Source organism: Carcharhinus amblyrhynchos, chromosome 5 (assembly GCF_965287045.1).
Source record: "Carcharhinus amblyrhynchos chromosome 5, sCarAmb.v2.hapA, whole genome shotgun sequence".
NCBI classification, from domain to species: Eukaryota; Metazoa; Chordata; class Chondrichthyes; order Carcharhiniformes; family Carcharhinidae; genus Carcharhinus; species Carcharhinus amblyrhynchos.
Genome location: NC_137328.1, coordinates 70,398,941 through 70,419,681, shown reverse-complemented (window position 1 = coordinate 70,419,681; position 20,741 = coordinate 70,398,941). Strand labels below are relative to the sequence as shown.

Genomic DNA, 20,741 nt, shown 5'->3' with positions numbered 1-20,741 from the left:
ATTCTAATACAGCAGATGCTGAGAGGGTATTCCCCATCAAGGGAAAGTAATGAGATGGCATAGTTTAAAAATGAAGGGTTTATGACGGGGGCAGGAGCGGATTTTTTTATGTCAGAGTTTTTAGTCATGGTGCACAGAGGGCAGTGGGACAAAACTGAGTTAGACGGATTTTTCTTCAACAGGGGAGTCAAGGTTTCTGAGGGTCAGACAGGAAAGTGGGATTAAGGCTACAATCGGGTCAGCCCTGGTCTTATTGAATGGTGGAGCTTGAGGGGGCAAACGGTCCTATTTCTTGTGTTATTATGTTCTTATGAAACAATTATTTCCTCTAATCGAATGTAGTTACTAATTTAGCTATTCTTTGCTCAGTTGTTCTCATGTTTGTTGTAGATATGGCTTTCCATTTAAATTTATAATGATGGGCTGATAATCACTTGAAAATGCTTTCCTTTTGTGATAGTTATACATATTGGCAGCAGCAGCATTAGTGCTGGGTCCTTTATTTACACAGCTTTATGAAAAGCAGATGGCAAAATCTCCCTAGGGGAATTCTAAGAGGTGAAACGCAATATTGTGCAATTGCCTTTTGTGAATAAAGAACTAGTATGCAGTGTAATTTGAATAGTTTATTAGGGCTGCATGCTCTCAGGCAGTCAAAACAGTTGTAAACCCTGATACAAACAGAGTAGGCAGTTTCTCGTGGAATCAATTTGAAATTTTAACGGCAATTACCTCTTCTGAGATCTTGGTTTGAGGAATTTACTTGGTCATCCTTGGAGATCAGAGGGAATTTTCATCCATTGAGGGTAATTAAATGGATAGAGTACATCTTCTGGTAAGTAGTACAGTCTGTGAAAGGAATAGTTTGATGGGCTGATGCCATTTCTTGTTCCATATTTTGATTTAGCATTTGGGAATGCTGAATCCTTGTGTTTGAATGCCAAGGCCAAAGGTATGCATGAAATTGAATTTGGGTCTTATTTCCAAACTGACAAGGTGTAGGCACAAAGAGGCACATTGCCAACAGCTGCTGCATCACAATTAGCTTTGTGAGTAGAGAGAACATGGGTAACCAGGAAGTGACCTGATCAGGTCAGGAAGGAAGCAGTGAGAGATTATCATTGGTTGAGGGGTGATGGGAGGAGTGGGGGAAGCAGTGACAATCAGGAGCATGGTGGCAAAAACAATCTTGCAGCAGGCATCTGAACAGATGTTGCATAAGCACGTTGATTCTTTTGCCTTTACTAGTGGAATGGCAGCACACTTTCAAACACAAAACTGTTGCTGATACAAAATATCTGCTGCATTCCCAACATTAAATTCACTGGATGAAATCAGGTTCTAAAGGTATTACATTCAAATATTTCTTCCTTTGCTTTAGCCTGCCCCCTTCAAAGTCACTTTTGTATTTTGATTTATGGCAGAGAACTTTAAGCAGGTAGGAGCTGAAAACCTACAGGGCTATTATCCCAGGATAAGTTACAGGATATGTCTTCTATGTCTTTGGTAGAATCCAGAACTGTTTAAAAATGAGGGGTTGTCCATTTAAGACAGAGATGAAGAGAATTCTTTTCTCTTGAGAGGGTAGTGAGTCTTTGGAACTCCTTCACTCAGAAGTCAGTGGAACTAAAATCTTTAAATGTTTTCAAGACAGAACTATCCAGATTATGGATAACCAAGACAGTATAGCTTATTGGGGTAGGCAGGCAATTATATTCAAATGAGACATGATCTTATTGAAAGGTGGAGCAGGCTCAAAGGGCCAAGTGACCTACTCCTGCTCCAATTTGTGTGTTCTAGTGACCTCACTTGAGAATGTGCTTTCAAGGGGATATCAGTTATTTATCATACTGCAAACAAGTGCCTGTGCCACTAGGAGTGAATCTTGGGTGCCTTGTATAGCAAAAAGGGCATGTGTGGTGCTAGATGGCTACCCTTTGTGTGGCTTTGCCACTTTCTACACAGTATTGCAGGGCAGCATGGTGGCACAATGGTTGGCACTGCTGTCTCACAGCACCAGCGACTTGGGGTCGATTCCTAGTTTTGGGTGACTGTGCGGAGTTTTCACATTCTCCCTGTGTTTGCATGGGTTTCCTCCAGGTGCTCCAATTTTCTCCCACAGTCAGCAAGACATGCTGGTTAAATTCTCCCTCAATATACCGAACAGGTGCCAAAGTGTGGTGAATAGAAGATCTTCACAGTAACTTCATTGCAGTGTTAATGTAAGCCTACATGTGACACTAATAAAGAAATTTTAACTTTAAAAATATTCAAAGTAAACTTGTCCTGTCCAGTAGTGGATGTTTTTCAGAGGTCCAGGCCAGGATCTAGGTTTGGAACTCCAAATGGATCCACTCTCACCACGAGAATGCCTTCCTTCTTTCTGCCTACAGAATGTTCCAGAATGTTAGGAAAAGCCATAAGGTACAAGATGGCTGCCTGAGGATCACTTGACTTCTTTTCTGTACAGAAATACTCCCCTGTCTCAAGAGGGAATGAAAGGAACTTTCCAGGCTGATGTCATGCATGCATGGTAGCTAGGTTTGCTGGTGGCACCAAGATATGTAGAAAAGTACATTTATCAACAGGGGGTAGAGAGGCTGCAAACGGATAAAGATAGGATAAGTGAATGGGCAAATGATTGGTAGATGAAGTATTATGTGGGAAAATATGAACATGTTTGGCAGGAAGGATTGAAAAACAGTATATTATTCAAATACATACATATCCTGATACATGAACACAAAAAGTTAGGATGTAGGAACAGTAAGTGATTAAGAAGGTAAATGGAAAGTTGGAATTTGTTGTAAGGAGAATGGAATATAAATGTAGAGAAGTTTTACTGCAGCTGTGCAGGCAATGATGAGATCATGCAGGTGATTCTCCCAGCTTGCTGTGCTGTTTTTTGGGCCGGGAGACTCGAGCAGAGGCTGTTTTGTGCACTCCCTGCTGGGTGCCATGGCTTCTGCGAGTCTACAGCAGCCGGATTCTAGCGCCATCAGTCCCACGCCGATTTCTGATATGAAGTTGTATAAATTCTGGTAATCTTTGTTACCATATATTTTAAATATTAGTGGGCCCAGGCCTGAAATCTCTGGGCCTGTTAACCTCTTCTCTCTCCTCCCCCCCACCCTTGTCAGGAATGCTTCACTCCAGCAGGGTTTACTATAGCTCCCCTCTTGCAAGGAGCTTCCAGCCTGATGCCGCGAGAGTGAAGGGAGCAATTGAGGAGCCCCGGAGGGTCAGGTGCTGGGATGCTCCCTGAGCATTGCTAGCCTGGCAGTACCAGTCTGGACTCGTGACACTGCCTAAGGGGCAAAGTGACTATACAAAGGGGACACTTTGGCACTGCCTGATGCATGGTGGGCAGTGCCAAGGGGGCAGGGCCTAATAGGGGTGGGCCCCCAGGGTGATCGATCTGGGTGAAGGCTCCTGCTCCCACTCTGCACTCGAACTGAGTGACAGAAGGACAGAGGCCTGCGATCAGGGCTGGACATTGAGGTGGGGGTATGGTCAGTCTGTAGGGGGGGGGGTGGTGGTGGAGGTTACAGTGGAGAGTTAGGAGATTAGGTGGATTAGCCATGTTAAAATATCCCTTAGTGTCAGGGTGACTAGCTGGGATAAATGCATGGGGAGAGGGCCTGGCTGCGATTGTGGCAGTGCTGATCTGATGGGCCGACTGGCCTCCTTCTGCACAGTAGGATTCTATAAGGAGATTGGGACTGCGAGGATGGGTGAGGGGGGTGGGGGGGGGGGTGGGTAGGTGGGAGATTGAGGTGGACCCAGGGGTGGGGGGAGTTGCAAGGTTGGCCTGGACACACCCAGGGAGGTCAGCAATCGGGGCATAGTAATGGCCTGTAATGTGGGGGTTGCGGGGCTGGTCAGCGATCGGGAGGCCAGCAGTGTGGGGCTACTGCGCATGCTCCAATCTGGCGCTGACCGATGGGCGCATGCGCGGTAATCTGCTTAGTGCTATACTGCCAGCTTCTCCAGCAGGAACAGGCCCCACCCACTGATTTTCAATGGGGCTCATGATAGTGCACTCTGCAATACTCAAAGTGTGGGAGATTCATTTTGAAACTACCGCTGAAAAATCCAGTGGCATTTAATCCAGTTTTTACGTGAATTTGACACCTAGAATCACTCCCGCCCCCCTCCCCCCCCCCCCCATATTTGGAATACAGTGTAGAATTTTAACGTCATTTTAACAAGGGATGTAATTGCGTTAGAAGCAGTTCAATGAATGTTCACTCAACTCATTCTGGGATGAGGGGTTTATTAAGAGGGGTTGAACAATTCAGCCCAAACCCATTGGGATGTGGAAGAATGAGAAGTGATCTCAATGAAGTATATAAAATCATGAGGGGATTTGATAGCGTATAGCCCGAAGATATATTTCTATTTGTGGGAGAGCCTAGAACCTGAGGTCACGGTTTAAGAATAGGATATCTGTCATTTAAGATGAAGATGAGTAGATTTTTTTTCTGAGAGTCATCAGTCTGGATTTCTTTTCACCAGAAGGCAGTAGGGGCTGGTTCGTGGAATTTATTCAAAGTTAAGTTCGAAAAATATTGATAGACAAGGGAGTGAAGGGTTATGGGGGCAGATGGAGTTGAGGGTTATAAGGGGCAGATGGTAAAATGAAATTGAGATCAGAACCAAATCATATTGAATGGCAGAGCAGAGTCGAAGGGCTGAGTGGCCTATCCCAACAGCCAAGTCCTATGTTGGCTGTTGGGTACTCTCAGTATGGAACCACAAAATGTCACAGTCTGAGCATATCCTCCCTGGCATAGCAACCTGGCAAGATTCTGCTGAAGAAGACTCCACAAAAACTGGAGGAACAGGGTAAGATTTGATATAATTGGCCCAATTCTTGAACATTTCATCACACCACCACTGGTCTTTCTAAGAATCTGTTGGAAAACCTGTAAACATTTTAGGCCAGTTTGTGGATAGATGCAAGGATTGGGGGCAGCACAGTGGCACAGTGGTTAGCACTGTTGCCTCAAATGCCAGGGACCCGGGTTCAATTCAGGCCTCAGGTGACTGTGTGGCGTCTGTTATATTCTCCCTGTGTCTGCGTGGGTTTCCTCCCACAGTCCATAAATGTGCTGGTTAGGTGCATTGGCCATGCTAAATTTTCCTCAGTGTACCCGAACAAGCACCGGCGTGTGGCGGCTAGGGGATTTTCACAGTAATTTATTGTAGTGATAATTTAAGCTGACTTGTGACACAAATAAACAAACTTTAAACTTTTAAGTATTTTTATTTTGAGACTTGGTACAAAATTCAAAGGGCTGATTCTCCCAAAAAAATTCTAAGTGCCGCATTTGTGTGAAAACTGGAGTAAATCACGTTGGTTTTTTCAGCAGGAGTTTCAAAATGAACCTCCCACTAGCGTAAATCAAACTGAGAATCAGTGGGAGGGCGTATTCCTGCCTGGGAGAGTGACAACATAGTGCTGAGTGGGCCACTGTGCAAGTCAGCACCGAGATCAGTTGCATGCACAAAGACTCCTGTCTGCCAGCCTCCCGATCACTTCCAGCTCAATCGCCGGCCAGCCGTGCGACTCCCACATTGCCAGCTGGCTGTGCGTCTTTTTTTACCTCCCCCCCCCCCCCCCCGCCCCACCCCCGGCTTCAGCCCAGTCTCTGTGCCCCACCCACCCTGTCTTCCTGAACCATGTCAAGGCCCAGCCACAGCACACTCCTGCCCACACACCCATCACCCTCGCAGTCCCATCCGTTCAGTCTGCCCCGATCGCTGGCCTCCCTCCTTCCTTCACCAACCCTTTTTGCAGAGTGTCAGCTGGACCCCCACACCCTAAATCCCACTGATGATTCCATCCCCGATATGCCTGGCCCCCTTGGCACTGCGCTATGCCTGATGGGCATTGCCAAGGTGCTCCTTGGACATTTGCACTTTGCTCCTTGGTCAGTGCCAGATGGCCCAGGCTATTACTGCGGGGGTGCCAATGCTCAGGGGACACTCCCCCACCCCCCCCCTTCTGCCCTGCCACTCAATCCTCTGGGGGCCCTGATTGCCCCCCCTTTCACTCTAGCAGGTTAAGCTGCTAGCTCCCCAAAAGTGAGGAGCTACACGAAACCCCGCTGGAGTGAGCCACTCATGGCAGAGGGGGGGAGGGCAGAGGAGATTCTACTGGAGACTTAATTCCTGGGCCCACTAATCATATTTAAATTATACTAAAATTCTCCAGAGGGTTGAGTGGCGGGACAGAAACACATCTATTTCTGGAGCGGAACTGACAGCGCCAGAAATCTGGCGCCATGAGAGGTGCTCAGGGCTGGGATGCCCAGCATGGATCACGCTAATCCAGCCCCGCTGAAATATCCCAGCCCATGCAGCTAATAAATTAGCACAGTGGGATGGGAGGATTGTCCTCCAGATTTTTAGTTGGATGCCACAAATATCCTTAGAGGTCCTAAATAACATGCATAGTATTAGGAATGTCACTGATGCTGGGTTTTCAAAGTGAGCTGAGTACATTTAATTCACAGTTGTTAGCTGCGCACCATTTTAACAATGGCTGCTGTAATAATGGTCAACCCAATATCCTTCATTGGCTTGGAAGACATTTCACTATACCCATGCCCACCATTTAGCACCTGCTACCTGTGCTTATGCTCCTCTTGCCCTGCAAGACAAGGGGAAATGTTTCAATGAGTGTGGTGCAATGCATTTGGACCAAGTTATTGTCATGGTTGAATGACTGGCAGTGTGTGCAAGCTGTGAGATTTGGGTGTAAGGCTTGCAACAGTGTTCAGTGTGGGAGGATAGGTGTGAGGTATGAGGCTAGATTGATGGAGTTGGTAAGTGAGTGACAGGACTGTGCTGCATTGAACAGTTTCAGAGACTAGTGGTCCAGTGGTGGGATATGGTATTTAAAGATCAGTTCATTGACCTTGTCTGCTCGTGTGAGACCATTGAACCTTGTGCGACACTGAATCCTGTCTCTTGGGGCTTTACTCCTGGCATTGACCATAATGACTATCTAATCTCACCATCCTGGGGGCGGGTTCTGACTCCAGTTGATAGAACACATCTGTCCTACTTCAGCAGCTCCTCGATCTTGCCCTTCAGTGTCTTGTTGGAATATCTTGGAGCCCACTCTCTCCCATGTGATGTCATTATTATGTCTTTCCTTGGTCAACATGAATTTCATAATGATTTCCACCACCTGTTCAGCCACAATGCTATCCCCTCTTTATAAGGTACTGACTGACTTTAAGGTCTTTAGGTGGTGCATGCCTCTCAAAGTTTTGGGCATCTTGTTGTGTTATGCAGCCATTCGACAGCATGGCTATCGATAGCTGCATGTTGTAAAAGTGTTAATTAGCAGGCAACATGAATATGACCTGCTGCTTTCATTGCAAACAATATATGCAGTTTAATACTGCACAGGGTTTTTGCCTCTGCATTCAGCACTATTAAATTTAGCCCACTTAATTTCTTGTCCTGCTGCTGGAAGGAATGGGCCAATTTGGTGCAGGCCTCCACCATTTCTGCACACACATTATTTAGATCTGCTCAAACTTTTGAATCTTAATTCACAGAAAACCTACAGTGCAGAAAGAGGCCAGTTGGCCCAGCAAGTCTGCACGCCCACAACCCAACCCGGCCCTACCTCCTTATCCCTACATATTTATCTGCTAATCCCTCTAACCTACGCATATCAAGACATTAAGGGGCAATTTTAGCATTGCCAATCAACCCAGTCTTTGGGCTGTGGGAGGAAACCCACACAGACACAGGGAGAACGTGCAAACTCCACACAGACAGTGACCCAAGCCGGGATTCGAACCCAGGTCCCTGGAGCTGTGAAGCAGCAGTGCTAACCACTGTGCTACCATGCTGCCCAAACTCAGTTATTATTAAATACCTCTACAAGGATGCTGGCCAAGAACCAATCTAGAATATCTGTAATAGAAGAAGCTAGTGTATTACCCACATTTTCTTATTGGGATATGGGCATTTTTCCATTGGAAACATCTCCCTCAAACCTGTGGGAAATTAACCTCGCTTTGAAATTTTTTCACTATGAAGAAGAATAAAAACCACCCACTTTGTAGGATTTAAGTATCAAGCAAATAGTGAACTCGCTGCTGTATTGTCCCTGAAGTCAAGATACCACATTGTGTTGCACAGAACTTAGGAATTATAGTTCATCATCAGCTCAATAGAAAGAAGTTCAAGTAGAATTTAACTTGGTTATTTATTCTCTTTCCACCGTATCCATGGTTATGATTGACATTTCCACATTTTTATTTTTAGGTGCCCTCAGTCAGAATAGAAGTGAGACAGATAGGCCAGAATTTTTTTGTTGCTCAAGTGGGCACGCATCCATCCTGGAAGTGTGTGAAATCACGTGTAAAGATATTGGGTGCACGTCCTGGTGTCATTGAGCAATTGTGCAATGTTTTACTTGGCAGGCACACATGCATGGCGGAAGCAGGCCCACTGACACTGACAGTTCAGAAGGCAGTTGAGCCCATTATTGGACCAATTGCAATTTTTATGTGGCCTATCTACTTTTACAGTTGGTAGGGGGGTTGAATGGCCAGGCAGCCTTTATGTTTTAGCTGCAACTTCGCCAGGATGGAATGAAATGTCAGGGCCGAAATAAAATTAACAGAGGTGTTTGGGAACTGAGATTTCTGTTCGAATGTGCTGCCTCGCCCCAGTTTGCTGCATTTTTGATTGGGATTTATTTTGTACAGTTCTGCAGCTCCCTGAGACAGTTCTGCAGTGGCTGTATTCTTGAGGGAGCCCATTAGAAGTGTTAGCCCACATCCTCCCTTTTCTTACCACCCACCTGTTTCCCAACCTCTCCGATAGCACTGAGCTGTTCTCAGCATACGTTTCACACTAGCTATCCATTAATTAGCCAGCCAAAATGAAATTGTGTTCCAGGGCTGAATCAGCCCATTGAAAAGTGTATAACTTTTTTGAATAGGAATCTATTATTTCTTTAAACTGAGAGTTGTTGAGACTGGCAAGGACAAAGCCAATTACTCAAGAGTATGAGTGCTAGCATTTGTGTTTTCAGAATTGAACAAATTGGCCTTTTTTCCATTGTCGAAAAATAGTGCTGTATTCACATGCTGTAAGCAGGAACTTATCACTCAACAGTTTTAGCTAATGCAATTTAAATTACTAATTCTAATAAGTTTGAGTTAAAAAATGCAAGTTACAGTTCTATTTTGAAACTAAAACAATTGATGAGATTGACATTTAGCAGGCACTGTTTGGCATCAAAAAATGTATTTGTAGGATTTCCACATTTTAACTTGTTTTCCTTTATTGTTTCTGAATCCTCAAATAAAGGACTGCATGCCTTGTGTGTCACTACTTGGGAGACTTGCATAGTCTAGCCAATTGTGGTTGATACTGTTAGTATCTAGGAGCACCCTATCCAGGAACACTGTGGTGACAAGTATTCATTCTGCTCCTGCAGCACCAGCCATCCAGTCGCTTGTTGGAGTTAGTTATACGTGTGACTACCCAGCTGAGATCTCAAACTTCAGTATTAATTAAAACCCCCCGGTACTTGACGTGACGACTTGATGTTCTGTAACATCAGGCTCCTCCAATACTATTATCATGTTTGTTTAACAGTTGCACTGCAATTTTACTTACAAATTTTTTCTTAAAACCCTATGTGCTTATTTCAATGTTCTAAAATGTATCGTCTAGTCGCAATTATCAGTGACACTTGCCAGCGTTTGTACTTAAAAAAAAAAGTATCATCGGTCTTATTTTGGTTTTCTGTAGTAAGAAGATTATTTCATGTTGTGTTCAGCGTGTTTTTCTTCAGCAAAAGACAAATGTCGTTTCTATTTTATGCTCCATGACAAGGGATGCATCTGTACTTGTAGATAAACACTCCTATCTGGTTCACGTTCATCTCCTGCAAATGAACAGTCATTCTTAAGCTTCGGTGAGGTTGTGTTTGAGCTGAGGGTGGGGCAGGAATGTGTCAGAGGACCATGTGCACCAAAACATAATGACATAACTGAGTAATCCTCTCTAATATTCATATGTGACACCCTTGTTATTGTTTCTCTTACTGTCACTCCACCTTCACACCAGCATTATTTTGCCACCGAGAACTCTAGCTTAGGCTTTACAGGTAAGTCATTTACTGAGCAAAGTTTTCCCCATTTGAACCATCCTCATATTTGCAAACGAATTATGTTTACTGAACTTCTCCAGCCTTTAGTAATTTTCTATACTAGTTGGGCTCATTATCAATGCATAATTGTTGAAAAATTCTGGAATACAGTTTTACTAAACTGCACAAATTAGTGGCTCTCAGGATTACATTTCTAACATTTGCGATTTTACATAACTAGTGCAGACAATTAAATAGTTGTTCGAAGTAAGCACTCATAGGAAATAATGTGGCCAGGTGTTGCTGCATTCAAAAAAACTAGTTACTTCAATGAAACTGACTGACTGACTAATTCTGATGGCTTTGATAGAATAAATATTTTGTCTTTTATTGCCTGTAATCTGATTTTATCGGCACTAACAAAAAACTCTCTTATTTGTAAGTTTAAGAGCAAAGTAATTTTTTTCTGAAACAATTTCACTTCTTGGTATATGTACTGCCTTTGTAATGGATCTACAATATATTCCACCTATAATTTACAGTCACTGAAATGTAAAAATGTAAAAAATACACTGAAACAAACTGTATTTGTTGTCAGTGTATTTTTCATTTAACTCAGTAGTTCATATAGAGAATATGTATTATTGCCATCTAGTGGTGAAGCATTTGGTGAACTGATTGCAGGTGGCTGTTTTGGTCTAATATAATATTGCATTAATATGCATAGTATAGTATTGTATTAATATGATTAAAAATATTATCCAATATGTCTATTTTGATATTTTGTCTTTCAGCCTTTGTCTACCTCACCATCACAAGTAGGTCAATATTTGCATGTGATCTTCAGTCATTCTGCAGCATTGTCGTCAGTACACCTGTGTAACCCAGACAGTAAGAAATTTTCCTTAATTTACTGATTTCATGTGTGTGTGCGGACGCACGTTTATGTCTGTGTCCATGTGCATGAGCCTGTCTGTGTGTGTGTGCATGAGTCTGTGTGTGCATGTGAGCCTGTGTGATGTTTGTGTTTGTGTGTAAAAATCAAATCGAATGCAAAAGTCCTTGCCTATTTCCTAGTTGTGGTTGTTGGGGCCATTGCCTAAGTTATGCAAATTCTGAGTCTTTTGCATTGGCACCTCAGTGCAATTTCTCAATTTTTTTTGTGCTTCAGAAATTACAGTATCAAATTAATGAGGTATAATCTTGTAGCAGTTGACTTTGCTGTATTTTACAGTATCACCTGTTATGTACACTCAAAACAACTTTGAATCTTATGTCTTCTTTGAATCTCCTTGTCTTCTTGCCTGAAGGACTCACTTGTGTTGACGTATGATTCTATGGATGGTAGTGAGCCTCCAACACCTAGGAAATGAGAAGCTGGTCAGTGAAGGTCAGCTAGGTACTTAACCATGCAGAGGGGATCAGAGATAAGCCTGATCCTGTTCTCACTACATGTTCTGTTGGATACAAACCTGGATCTTTTTATTTCCCCCTTGTTAAATCGGAGACCATGGACCCAATTTTATCATCAGGTTTCACCCATTTTTGGCACGAAATTCATATCGGTTCCCCCTTTACCAAGGCCCAAAAATGATCGGAATTGGACCCACGCCTGAAACAGGTGTGATGGCCATTTAATGCATTTGTATGCATTTAAATTGACTTAATGGGCTGCACATCCAACCTTACCAGCACTTCTCCCTTTACCATCATGTTCACCCTTCCAAAATTGGCGTGAAACAGACATGCTCTACAAAAGTCTGATCAGCTATTGAGAGGGTAAGTGCCGGGCATCCGATGGCTCTCTGCTTGAGACCGGTTGGGGGGGTAGGGGGGGAGCGAGGTGGGCCCAATAGCTCTTTGCTTGAGATCGGTAGGGGAGGGGAAGGGAGTTCCACTGCCACTCTGCCTGAGGTCAGTGAGGTGGAGGTGGGGGGATGCGGGGGGGATTAAGGGGCTCAGTAATGTTGTGGGTAAGTCAATGCCTGTTGGGGCCAGGGAGAGGCATTATCTGGCCCGGGAGCCACATTCTGTCATTTCTTTTCTGCGCGTGCGCAATTGGAGGTACCAATTGGAGCTGCAGGGTTTTGGGCATGTTAAGCCCCGCCCAAAGGCTTTTTTTCAGGCCAAGTGCATATGGGAACACTGGAGAACAGGTCTAAAAGTCAGATCTGAAAAACTCCCAGATTCAAGTCCGCCCAGCACTTAGAATCAAAATGGTAAAATAGGGCCCCATGAAACTAATTTAGGATCACACTTACTTGAGGGCGGAACCAACACAGACCATTGACCAAATGTAGGACTTTCTAGTCGGACTCAGCGGACTTCAGGTTTTTTGCCCATTGAGCCATTGATGAAAACTCTGAGTAACTATAAGATGCATGCAATGATCTTACTTAACCGAGGGAAGCAATGACAAATCTCTGTGGCTATGTTCCATCATGAAGGGAACTTATTAGGATTGTATTCTTTTAAATAATAGCAGCTTGATTTTAATATTAATTAAACCTTAGGAAAATTATTGATACCTCAAGATTGAGTTCTAGTCAGCATGGACAGGGTCAAATTCTCACTGGGCCATTTGTTAAATCCCTTTTATGATTTTGAAAATCCCTCATGTAAGTAACTGCTGTTGGTGAAGGCATTTTGTTCAAAAAAATTTTACTGCACATGGCACAATTAGGGCATATGCCTCTGTTTCTTAATATAGTATCTGGCTTTCTCAGGCTCAGAGTCTCACATAGGTCTCCTGTCTGCTCATTGTGTTCTTGTTGACCATCCTTCCCATCCCTCAACATTCCCTGAGTGAAACATGACGATTTCACTGATATTCTCACAGCATGATCTAGGGTGACAAAAAGGATGGAGCCGTGGTGTTACACCAAACCCCTTGTATGGATGGAGGACAAGCAAGGGACATCAGGCAGCCAAACAGAAAAAGAGGCAGACTGTGACTTTCTAGAGCTGTTACAGGGACAGATTGAGAAAAGAGTACTGGGAGTAAAAATGTAATAATAATATTGTATATGGACTGAGTGAGAGGAGATATTAATAAAGCATCAATTGTCTATTTTGTCTCTCAATTAATTAAGACTCAGGGTTCAAATACTGAATTCAGTTATTGTGCCAACTAATGACATATTCTCCCTAAGGCCAGTTATATTACACTGTTTGCATAAATGTGAGGTATTGTGGTTTCATGTAGAATTAAACTATGGTGTAACTCAATTGTATATTCTCTGAAGCTTATTAAATAGGGTCCATGGAGATATTGCATGTATATAGAGGCTCACACCTGCTGCAGTCAAACCACACCCCTGTAAAATCTCATTTAATACTTCTCAGGTGACAATATTTTAAAATTAATTTGTCGTGCTTTTCACTCTGTCAGTGAACCAGTGGCTTGAGTTATGTGAGTTGGCACTTGTGTTTAAAATTTCACTTTTACTCATTTCAATCAGTGTCTCCTTGTTCTATTTTTGCCTCCCTCAATAAAATCACTTCTTGCCACCTCTATTTGTGGCTGTAAATTCGAAGATTTTTCAGTTGTTCCTCAAACCTTTGACACTAGTGGTCAATCTAGTTGCTCTTATCTATATAGCCTCCAGAACTAGAATATCACTCTCCGTGAGCACTTGATATAATATGGTGACTGGAGCACTGTGGTTGGGCTTGATGGGCTGAAATTAATAGCCAGAGCAGTCATCCCTCCCAAAAGCTAGAAAGCTGCAATTATTTCTGGAAGCCTTGGCAGATGGGAGTCTTTCTAGTTCCCATATCTTTAAAGGTGAAGATCCAGCCTCTAAGAGCTGCTGTCCAAGAGGTTTCTCAGTTCCAACAGCGACACCAGGGGTAGTGGCCATTTCTTGGATTGCAGAAGGCCCAGAGCAGCAGCCATGAAGAAGGTGCTGATTCCTGTTCAAAGCATTGAGGATTTGTACCCTGACTGGCTCTCCAGTGCTCAACTCTCATGATGATTTGACAGTCTTGTCAAAATGAACTTTGGCTTTCTGCCTTTTCATCTTGATTTTTTTCACTCACGCCTGTTACTACTGTTAGTTTCAGTAGCTTTTTACTATTGAAAGAGTAATTTGGGTGCAATGTGGCACTGGTCTATGGACTGGACTACTTTCTATGCCTTCATTTGGTGTGTTTCCCTACTTGAGGGTTTGCCAAATTTGCTCAATTTCTTCATGAATGGTAATACAGTGTGGAACGTGTGGTTGAAAGCTTTCTGCAATATGTGCTGCACTGTATGGCTGGAAAACCTGCCATTGCCACCAACGGACTCCAGCACTGCTTTTCCTGCCCGCCATTGACCTTTGCCAATTTGCAGGAAAACCCTCACACAAAGACTAAGAGGAGGATGAACCCTCTGTGTCAAATTAAGGAAGTTGAGGGTCATATCAAATTGAAAGAATCAAAGAATCCCACAGTGCAAAAGGAGGCCATTTGGCTCACGGAGTCTGCACCGACCACAATCCCACCCAGGCATTTACCCTAGCTAGTCCCCCGACACTCGGGGCAAATTAGCATGGCCAATCCACCTAACCTGCACATATTTGGAATGTGAGAGGAAACTGGAGCATGTTCAAACTCCACACAGACAGTGATCCAACCCGGGAATCGAACCTGGGTCCCTGGCACTGTGAGGCAACAATGCTAACTATTGTGCCACCGTGTTGCCCTGTTGCATGCAATGTTGCAAAGATGAGTGGTAGGCCAGAAAATTGGGAACATTTTAGAAACCAGTAAAGGGTAATTTTAAAAAAAAGGAGTAAGTAAATAAACTAGCGAAAAAAAAGCTGAAAACAGGGATTAAGAACCTCAAACTATGTAGCTGCAGTAGTCATTAAACCGTTATTGGATGAGACTGGGGAATTAATAATGGGAAACAAAGATATGACAGAGACCCTGTACAAATATTGTTTATCAGTCTTTACAATACAACACATCAGAAGCATCCCAATAATTAGTGATGGAAGGCTACCAAGCAGCCCTGACTAAGCAACAAAATTGCTCATCAGTATTCAATTTAAGATCCATCGGGGCCAACGTGCTCCATATCTCATTGCAGCCTTGTTTCAAACATGGATAAAGGAGTTGAATGCCAGAAGTGAGGTGAGACGTACTGCCCTTGACATCAAGGCAACATTTGACGAAATATGGCATCAAGGAGCCTTTGCAAAATTGGAGGCAATGGGAAGCAAGGAAAAACCACTTCACCGGTTGGAGCCATACCTGGCACAAAGGAAAATGGTTGTTGTTATTGGAGGCCAATCATCTCAAATCTAGGACATCACAGCAGGAGTTCTTCGGGATTGTATAGGTCCAACCATCTTCAGTTGCTTCATCAATGATACCTCTCCACCGTAAAGTCAAAGTGGGATGTTCACTGTTGATTGTAGTTTTCAGTACCATTCCCAACTCCTCAGACATTGAAGCAGTCTCTGCCCATGTGCAACAAAACCTGGACAATATCCAGGCTGGGACTTGTACATGGAAAGTGACATTTGTGTCACATAAGTGCCAGGCAATGACAATCTCAAACAAGAGAGAATCTAACCATTGCCCTATAACATCAAAGACATTACCATTACCGAATCCTCAAATATCAGCATCCTGGAGTGGTTACCATTAACCAGAAACTGAACCAGCCATATAAACACTGTGGCCTTGAAAGCAGGTCAGAAGCTGGGAATTCTTTGGTGATTTGCCCATTTCCCAATTACCCAAATGCTGTCCACCATCTACAAGGCATAAGACAGGAGTGTGATGGAATACTCTTCACTTGGCTGGTTGATTGCAGCTCCAGCAATACTCAAGAAGATCAACACCATTCAGGACAAATTGAACTCCGTTCAATATCTTAAACATTCTGACCCTCCACCACTGACACACAGTGGCAGATGGGGATGCCATCTACAAGATTCACCATAACAATTTGCCATGGTTCTTTCTACAGCATCTTCCAAATATGTAACAGTGCAGGAGTTCTTTGGGATTGTATAGGTCCAACCATCTTCAGTTGCTTCATCAATGATGCCCCTCTATCGTAAGGTCAAAGTCGGATGTTCACTGATGATTGCAGTTTTCAGTACCATTCCCAACTCCTCAGATATTGAAGCAGTCCCTGCCCATGTGCAACAATAATTTTAAGGCTATCTATAATTTTAATGATGTATTTTTTTCTGTATACTTGTTTCATTAAGACAACACGGTGGCACAGTGGTTAGCACTGCTGCCTCACGAGTCCAGGAACCCAGATTTAATTCTGGCCTCGGTAACTGCCTGTGTGGTGTTTGCATGTTTGTGTGGGTTTCCTCTGGGTACTCTGTTTTCCCCCAAAGATGTGCGGGTTAGGTCGATTGGCCATACTCGATTACCCCCTACTGACAGAAAAATTAGCAGGGGTAAATATGTGGGGTTACAGGGATAAGGTCTGGGTGGGATTGTTACTGCTGCAGGTTTGGTGGGCCAATTGGCCTCTTTCTGCACTGTAGAGATTCTAAGATGGTATGATTAGCATTCTCCTGCTTTAATAAGTTCATACAGAAGACCCATTTTGTTATCTAACAAATAATCCAGTTCCAATTTCTTACCCCCTTATTTGGAGAATGGTTTTTCTTTTGACATTTTAGAGCATTTATAACATTTATTAGAAAGCCTGCTAAATTATGGAAAATATATAAAGAACAAAGAACAACCCAGCACGGGAAACAGGCCCTTCGGCCCAACGAGCCCGCGCCGCCATTTCAACAAAGCATTTTCCTACTGTACCCCGCCTATCTCAGGAAGCTATCTTGATTCAGTTACCAGTAGGTTTTTTAAAGTTATCAGAACGTTTCATTTTTAACAGAATCCAGAAACTAATTGTTTTAAAACAAAAGCTGGAATGTATGTTTGTATTAATTTTGATAGACCTCAGAATAAGTGATTTATTACTTATACCTGTATCCACTTTTTACAATATTTAGCTTTAAATTGCTGACATTCCAGAAGTTAATTAAAATATAGCTTGTCAAAGTCCAATTGCTGTTTAGAAAACATTCAGTAAAAGCCCCTAAGAGATCACATTTCTGGGAGTCACATCAGATTTACTGGTTTAATGGGGTAAAGATATTAAAAATGTTCATTGGGTAAGATGCTGGCCCTTATCAACAACAGAATTTTATACTAGTTTGTTTTGACACCATGGCCTTAGCTATGGAAAGGTTTACTAGTCGAGATCAGCTGTGTGGAACGTTTAGCTGTGAGGAATGTGTTGCTAGCAGCCAACTACGGGTGGGTGTCGCAATTCCAATCCATCTGGAGATTTATTATGTTTAGGAACTTGTAGTTATTTACTTCAGGACAGGCAGATCTATTACCAAATAACTGTTCTACAGCATTTTATGTTTCATAATCTCGACAGAATTTTTTTCTCAAAATGCTGAATACTATTCAAAATGAATTGTTTCATAAGGGGCTTTTAAAAAGTGCTTTAATGTCAATGCATGAATTCTAAGCAGTAAGTAATGGATGGGCACCATGTAGGGAGCATTGTTTACAAAGTATAATTTACTGTAAATTGAGTGATTAAGAATGTTTTCCTGTTAGTCGACAGAGTCCTGTCTAGGCTTGTTTAGCTGAATATAAAAATAATTATATTGATGATTTAACTAAAGGTATCTTTCTGCTTTGGGATACGCATCAAACAATTTGCAAGGGTGAAAACGCTAGTTCTTAGGCAACTTTCTAGTCCTATTTAATTAAGCTAACACTGGTCAGTTTCACCACTAATTTTCTTGGATCTCTTTGGCAACATTCCCAAAGCTTTACATTTTTGAAATCTTTAAAACAACAAAATCTAATACTGTGTAATCTAACTCTTTAATGTTGTTGGGATTATTAATTAGATTTAGGCCAAAAGCAAAATGATGTGGGTGTTGGAAAGCTCAAATAAAAACAGAAAATACTTCAAATGTTCTGCTGGTCTGGCAGCATTGTTCAGAGAGAAATATTAGGGAGAATTTCCCATTTTGCACAGTGTCATGATGGACACATTATACCCGCCAGCCGCAATAGTGGGTTTTCACGTTGCACCAAATGCTGCAGAGCTTACTATTCATGCACGCAAAATAAACACACTGTACCATTGGTAGTTGGCTTCTGATCTGCCTGTCATGCCATGACCTCACACTGCCTCAGGTCAAATGTCATATTTAAAATGCACTTGGGTCCATCAGGACTGCTGCACAGCAAGGAGATGACCCAAAATCAATAAAGACTACTGCTCCCAAGTTTAGTGATGCCTCCCTGGATCGCTTGTTGGATGTCTGCCAAAATGGCCTGTACCATTACTCTGGCTGTAGGTCAACCAACCTCAGCACTTGGGCTTGGGAGGTGGTGGCAACAGCAGTCAGTGCCAATTTGCAATGAGGAGATTGGCACCCAATACAAGAAGAGGATGGATGATCTCATCCCTGTCACCAGGGTTAGTCCATCATGTCATTTACTCCTACCTCATGGACTCACCAGCCCATCATGCATTCACATTGATCTCATACATTGCCAGCTTAAGAGACTGTTCACTCTCATACAAACTTTCACATCTTCATTCATCTCATATCCTCTTGAGCTCACGTCCTCATCCCATCCATCACTCCACTCAGCACACACACATGGTATCCTTATCACCTGCCTTGGCATGTGTCCTGCTCATGCTCTTTCCATCTGTCTTTATGCAGGACAAGCTTGCACCCAACAACACATCTCAGACCGGGAATGGAGTGGCCAACATTACGGACCCACTCCCTTTGAAGAGCATGCCATCATGTTGGCAGGGGAGGACGTCGACTGTGCCTCTGGCGACAGGGAAGTGGGCGGAGCACAACCAACTGAGGATCCTGCACCAGCTTATCCTATAGACAGCGACACTGAGTACTTTGTCCTCTTTTCAAGCCATTTGCTATGCACTCATTTTCTCTACTCTCGTTCATAGGTACGTAGGGATAATGCCCTCGGAGGCCCACAAGCCTGCACCTCAGCTCCAGGTCTGAGGACACCTCAGATGAGGAAGTTGAAATAAGCAGCTTTGAAAATCTGTCACAATGCACCCCCACACCCTCTACCCATGCAGATACACACATGCTGGTGGGATCTAGACCGAGAGCAGTTTGGAGACCACAGAACATAGTCTGGTCCACAACAGACAGAGGGCAAGAACATCAGAGGAGTGACTGCTTTATTGCAGTATGGGAGTTATCAATCTTTACAGAAGTCATAAATGCTCTTCAAGGGCAGATAAGGTCTGTAGAACTGTCAAATGATATACATGTGAGTTTTTTGAAGGATGAAAAGGAAGTTTAACAGGGTCTGTCCTTACTTGCTGCTACTTCATATCATTATATTTCATTTTGGCAAATGATTAGTGTCTGTTTAAGTTCCTTTTTCAAAAAGGAAGCAAAGGCAGCAAATCTGAAGGAAGTAACACAACCCAGTGCTTTCTTGTCTGCTTTCAGCTGGATACAAAATATTTCCTGGCACTGCTGAAGAGGAGATGGGGAATTTTCCCACTATCGGACCAATATTGGTTCCTCATCAGATGTCACTAAGACAGGTTATCTGTTAATTTGTCTTGTTACTGATTGTGGTATCTTACAATATTGCCATGTTACTTCAGTGTGCACGTAGTCATGAAAAGCCCCATATAAATGCAGGTGAGTCACAATGTTTGTGGTATTGTGTGAAAAAAGGTATGCCAACATGATCAAGAGCCACAGAATCTGATTGGTCATGACTGTGAAGAAACTGACATCACTGTTACTCGGCAAGGACTGCAGGAACTGGTTTTTGCAAGTCCTGAGCCTCCATATTGCCAAATGCATGACTGTATCATCTGCTGCCAGACACTTGCATCTATGATGCTGAAAATAAGTAGATAGACAGCACTGGTTAGCTGCAACCTTACTGCTTCCTTCACCTGCTTTCAGGAATTCAGCTGTGTTGGGTGATGGAGATGGTGTGTTGAGTTCATAAAATCATAGAATTCCTACAGTGCAGAAGGAGGCCATTGGGCCTGCACTGACAACAATCCCACCCAGTGCCCTATCCCCATAACTTCACATTTTTCCTGCTAATCCTCCTGACACTAACATGGCCAATCAACCTAACCCACACATCTTTGGAGTGTGGAAGGAAACCCAAGTAGACACATGAAGAATGTGCAAACTCCACACAGTCACCCAAGAATTAAGCCCGAGCATCTGGTGATGTTAGGCAGCAGTGTTAACCACTGTGCCACGTCAACAGACAGAGTCACTTTCCTCAAGACAACACCTCCAAATAGCAACTAAACTATAGAGGCAATTTTAACCCTGTGATTCTCATTCCTCTGAGGATTTGTTGCAGAGGGGAAGGGGAATTAAATACTTAAAAGCTGAAACCTGACCCCATTTCTGTTTCAACTAGGGGAGGGTTGCAGTGACCTGCTATCAAGAGGTGGGTAATGTAATTTAAATTCAAGGGGTTTTGTAGCATTGCTGTTGGGCCAGAAGGAGCAGCTGTTTTCCATTGGCCACCAAGCTAACCGTTATTGACCTTCACCTTTATAATCGCTGACCCT

General features: G+C 43.2%; 1 protein-coding gene across 2 annotated transcripts in view; it reads left to right on the top strand.

The window, feature by feature from the left end:
- Positions 1-20,741, top strand: part of LOC145343454 (tumor necrosis factor alpha-induced protein 8) — a 106,807-nt gene that overhangs the window by 50,250 nt on the left and 35,816 nt on the right. Inside the window, exons 1-2 of one of the 2 annotated variants that reach the window (XM_080189693.1) lie at positions 10,965-11,026; positions 19,639-19,736. Coding sequence is in view for 1 of the 2 variants with exons in the window: in XM_080189696.1 (XP_080045822.1) it covers position 11,026 (1 nt within the window). In the remaining variant the exon portion in view is untranslated. Of the gene's footprint in view, positions 1-10,929; positions 11,027-19,638; positions 19,737-20,741 lie in introns of those variants that run through there. The other variant, XM_080189696.1, reaches the window with a different exon arrangement.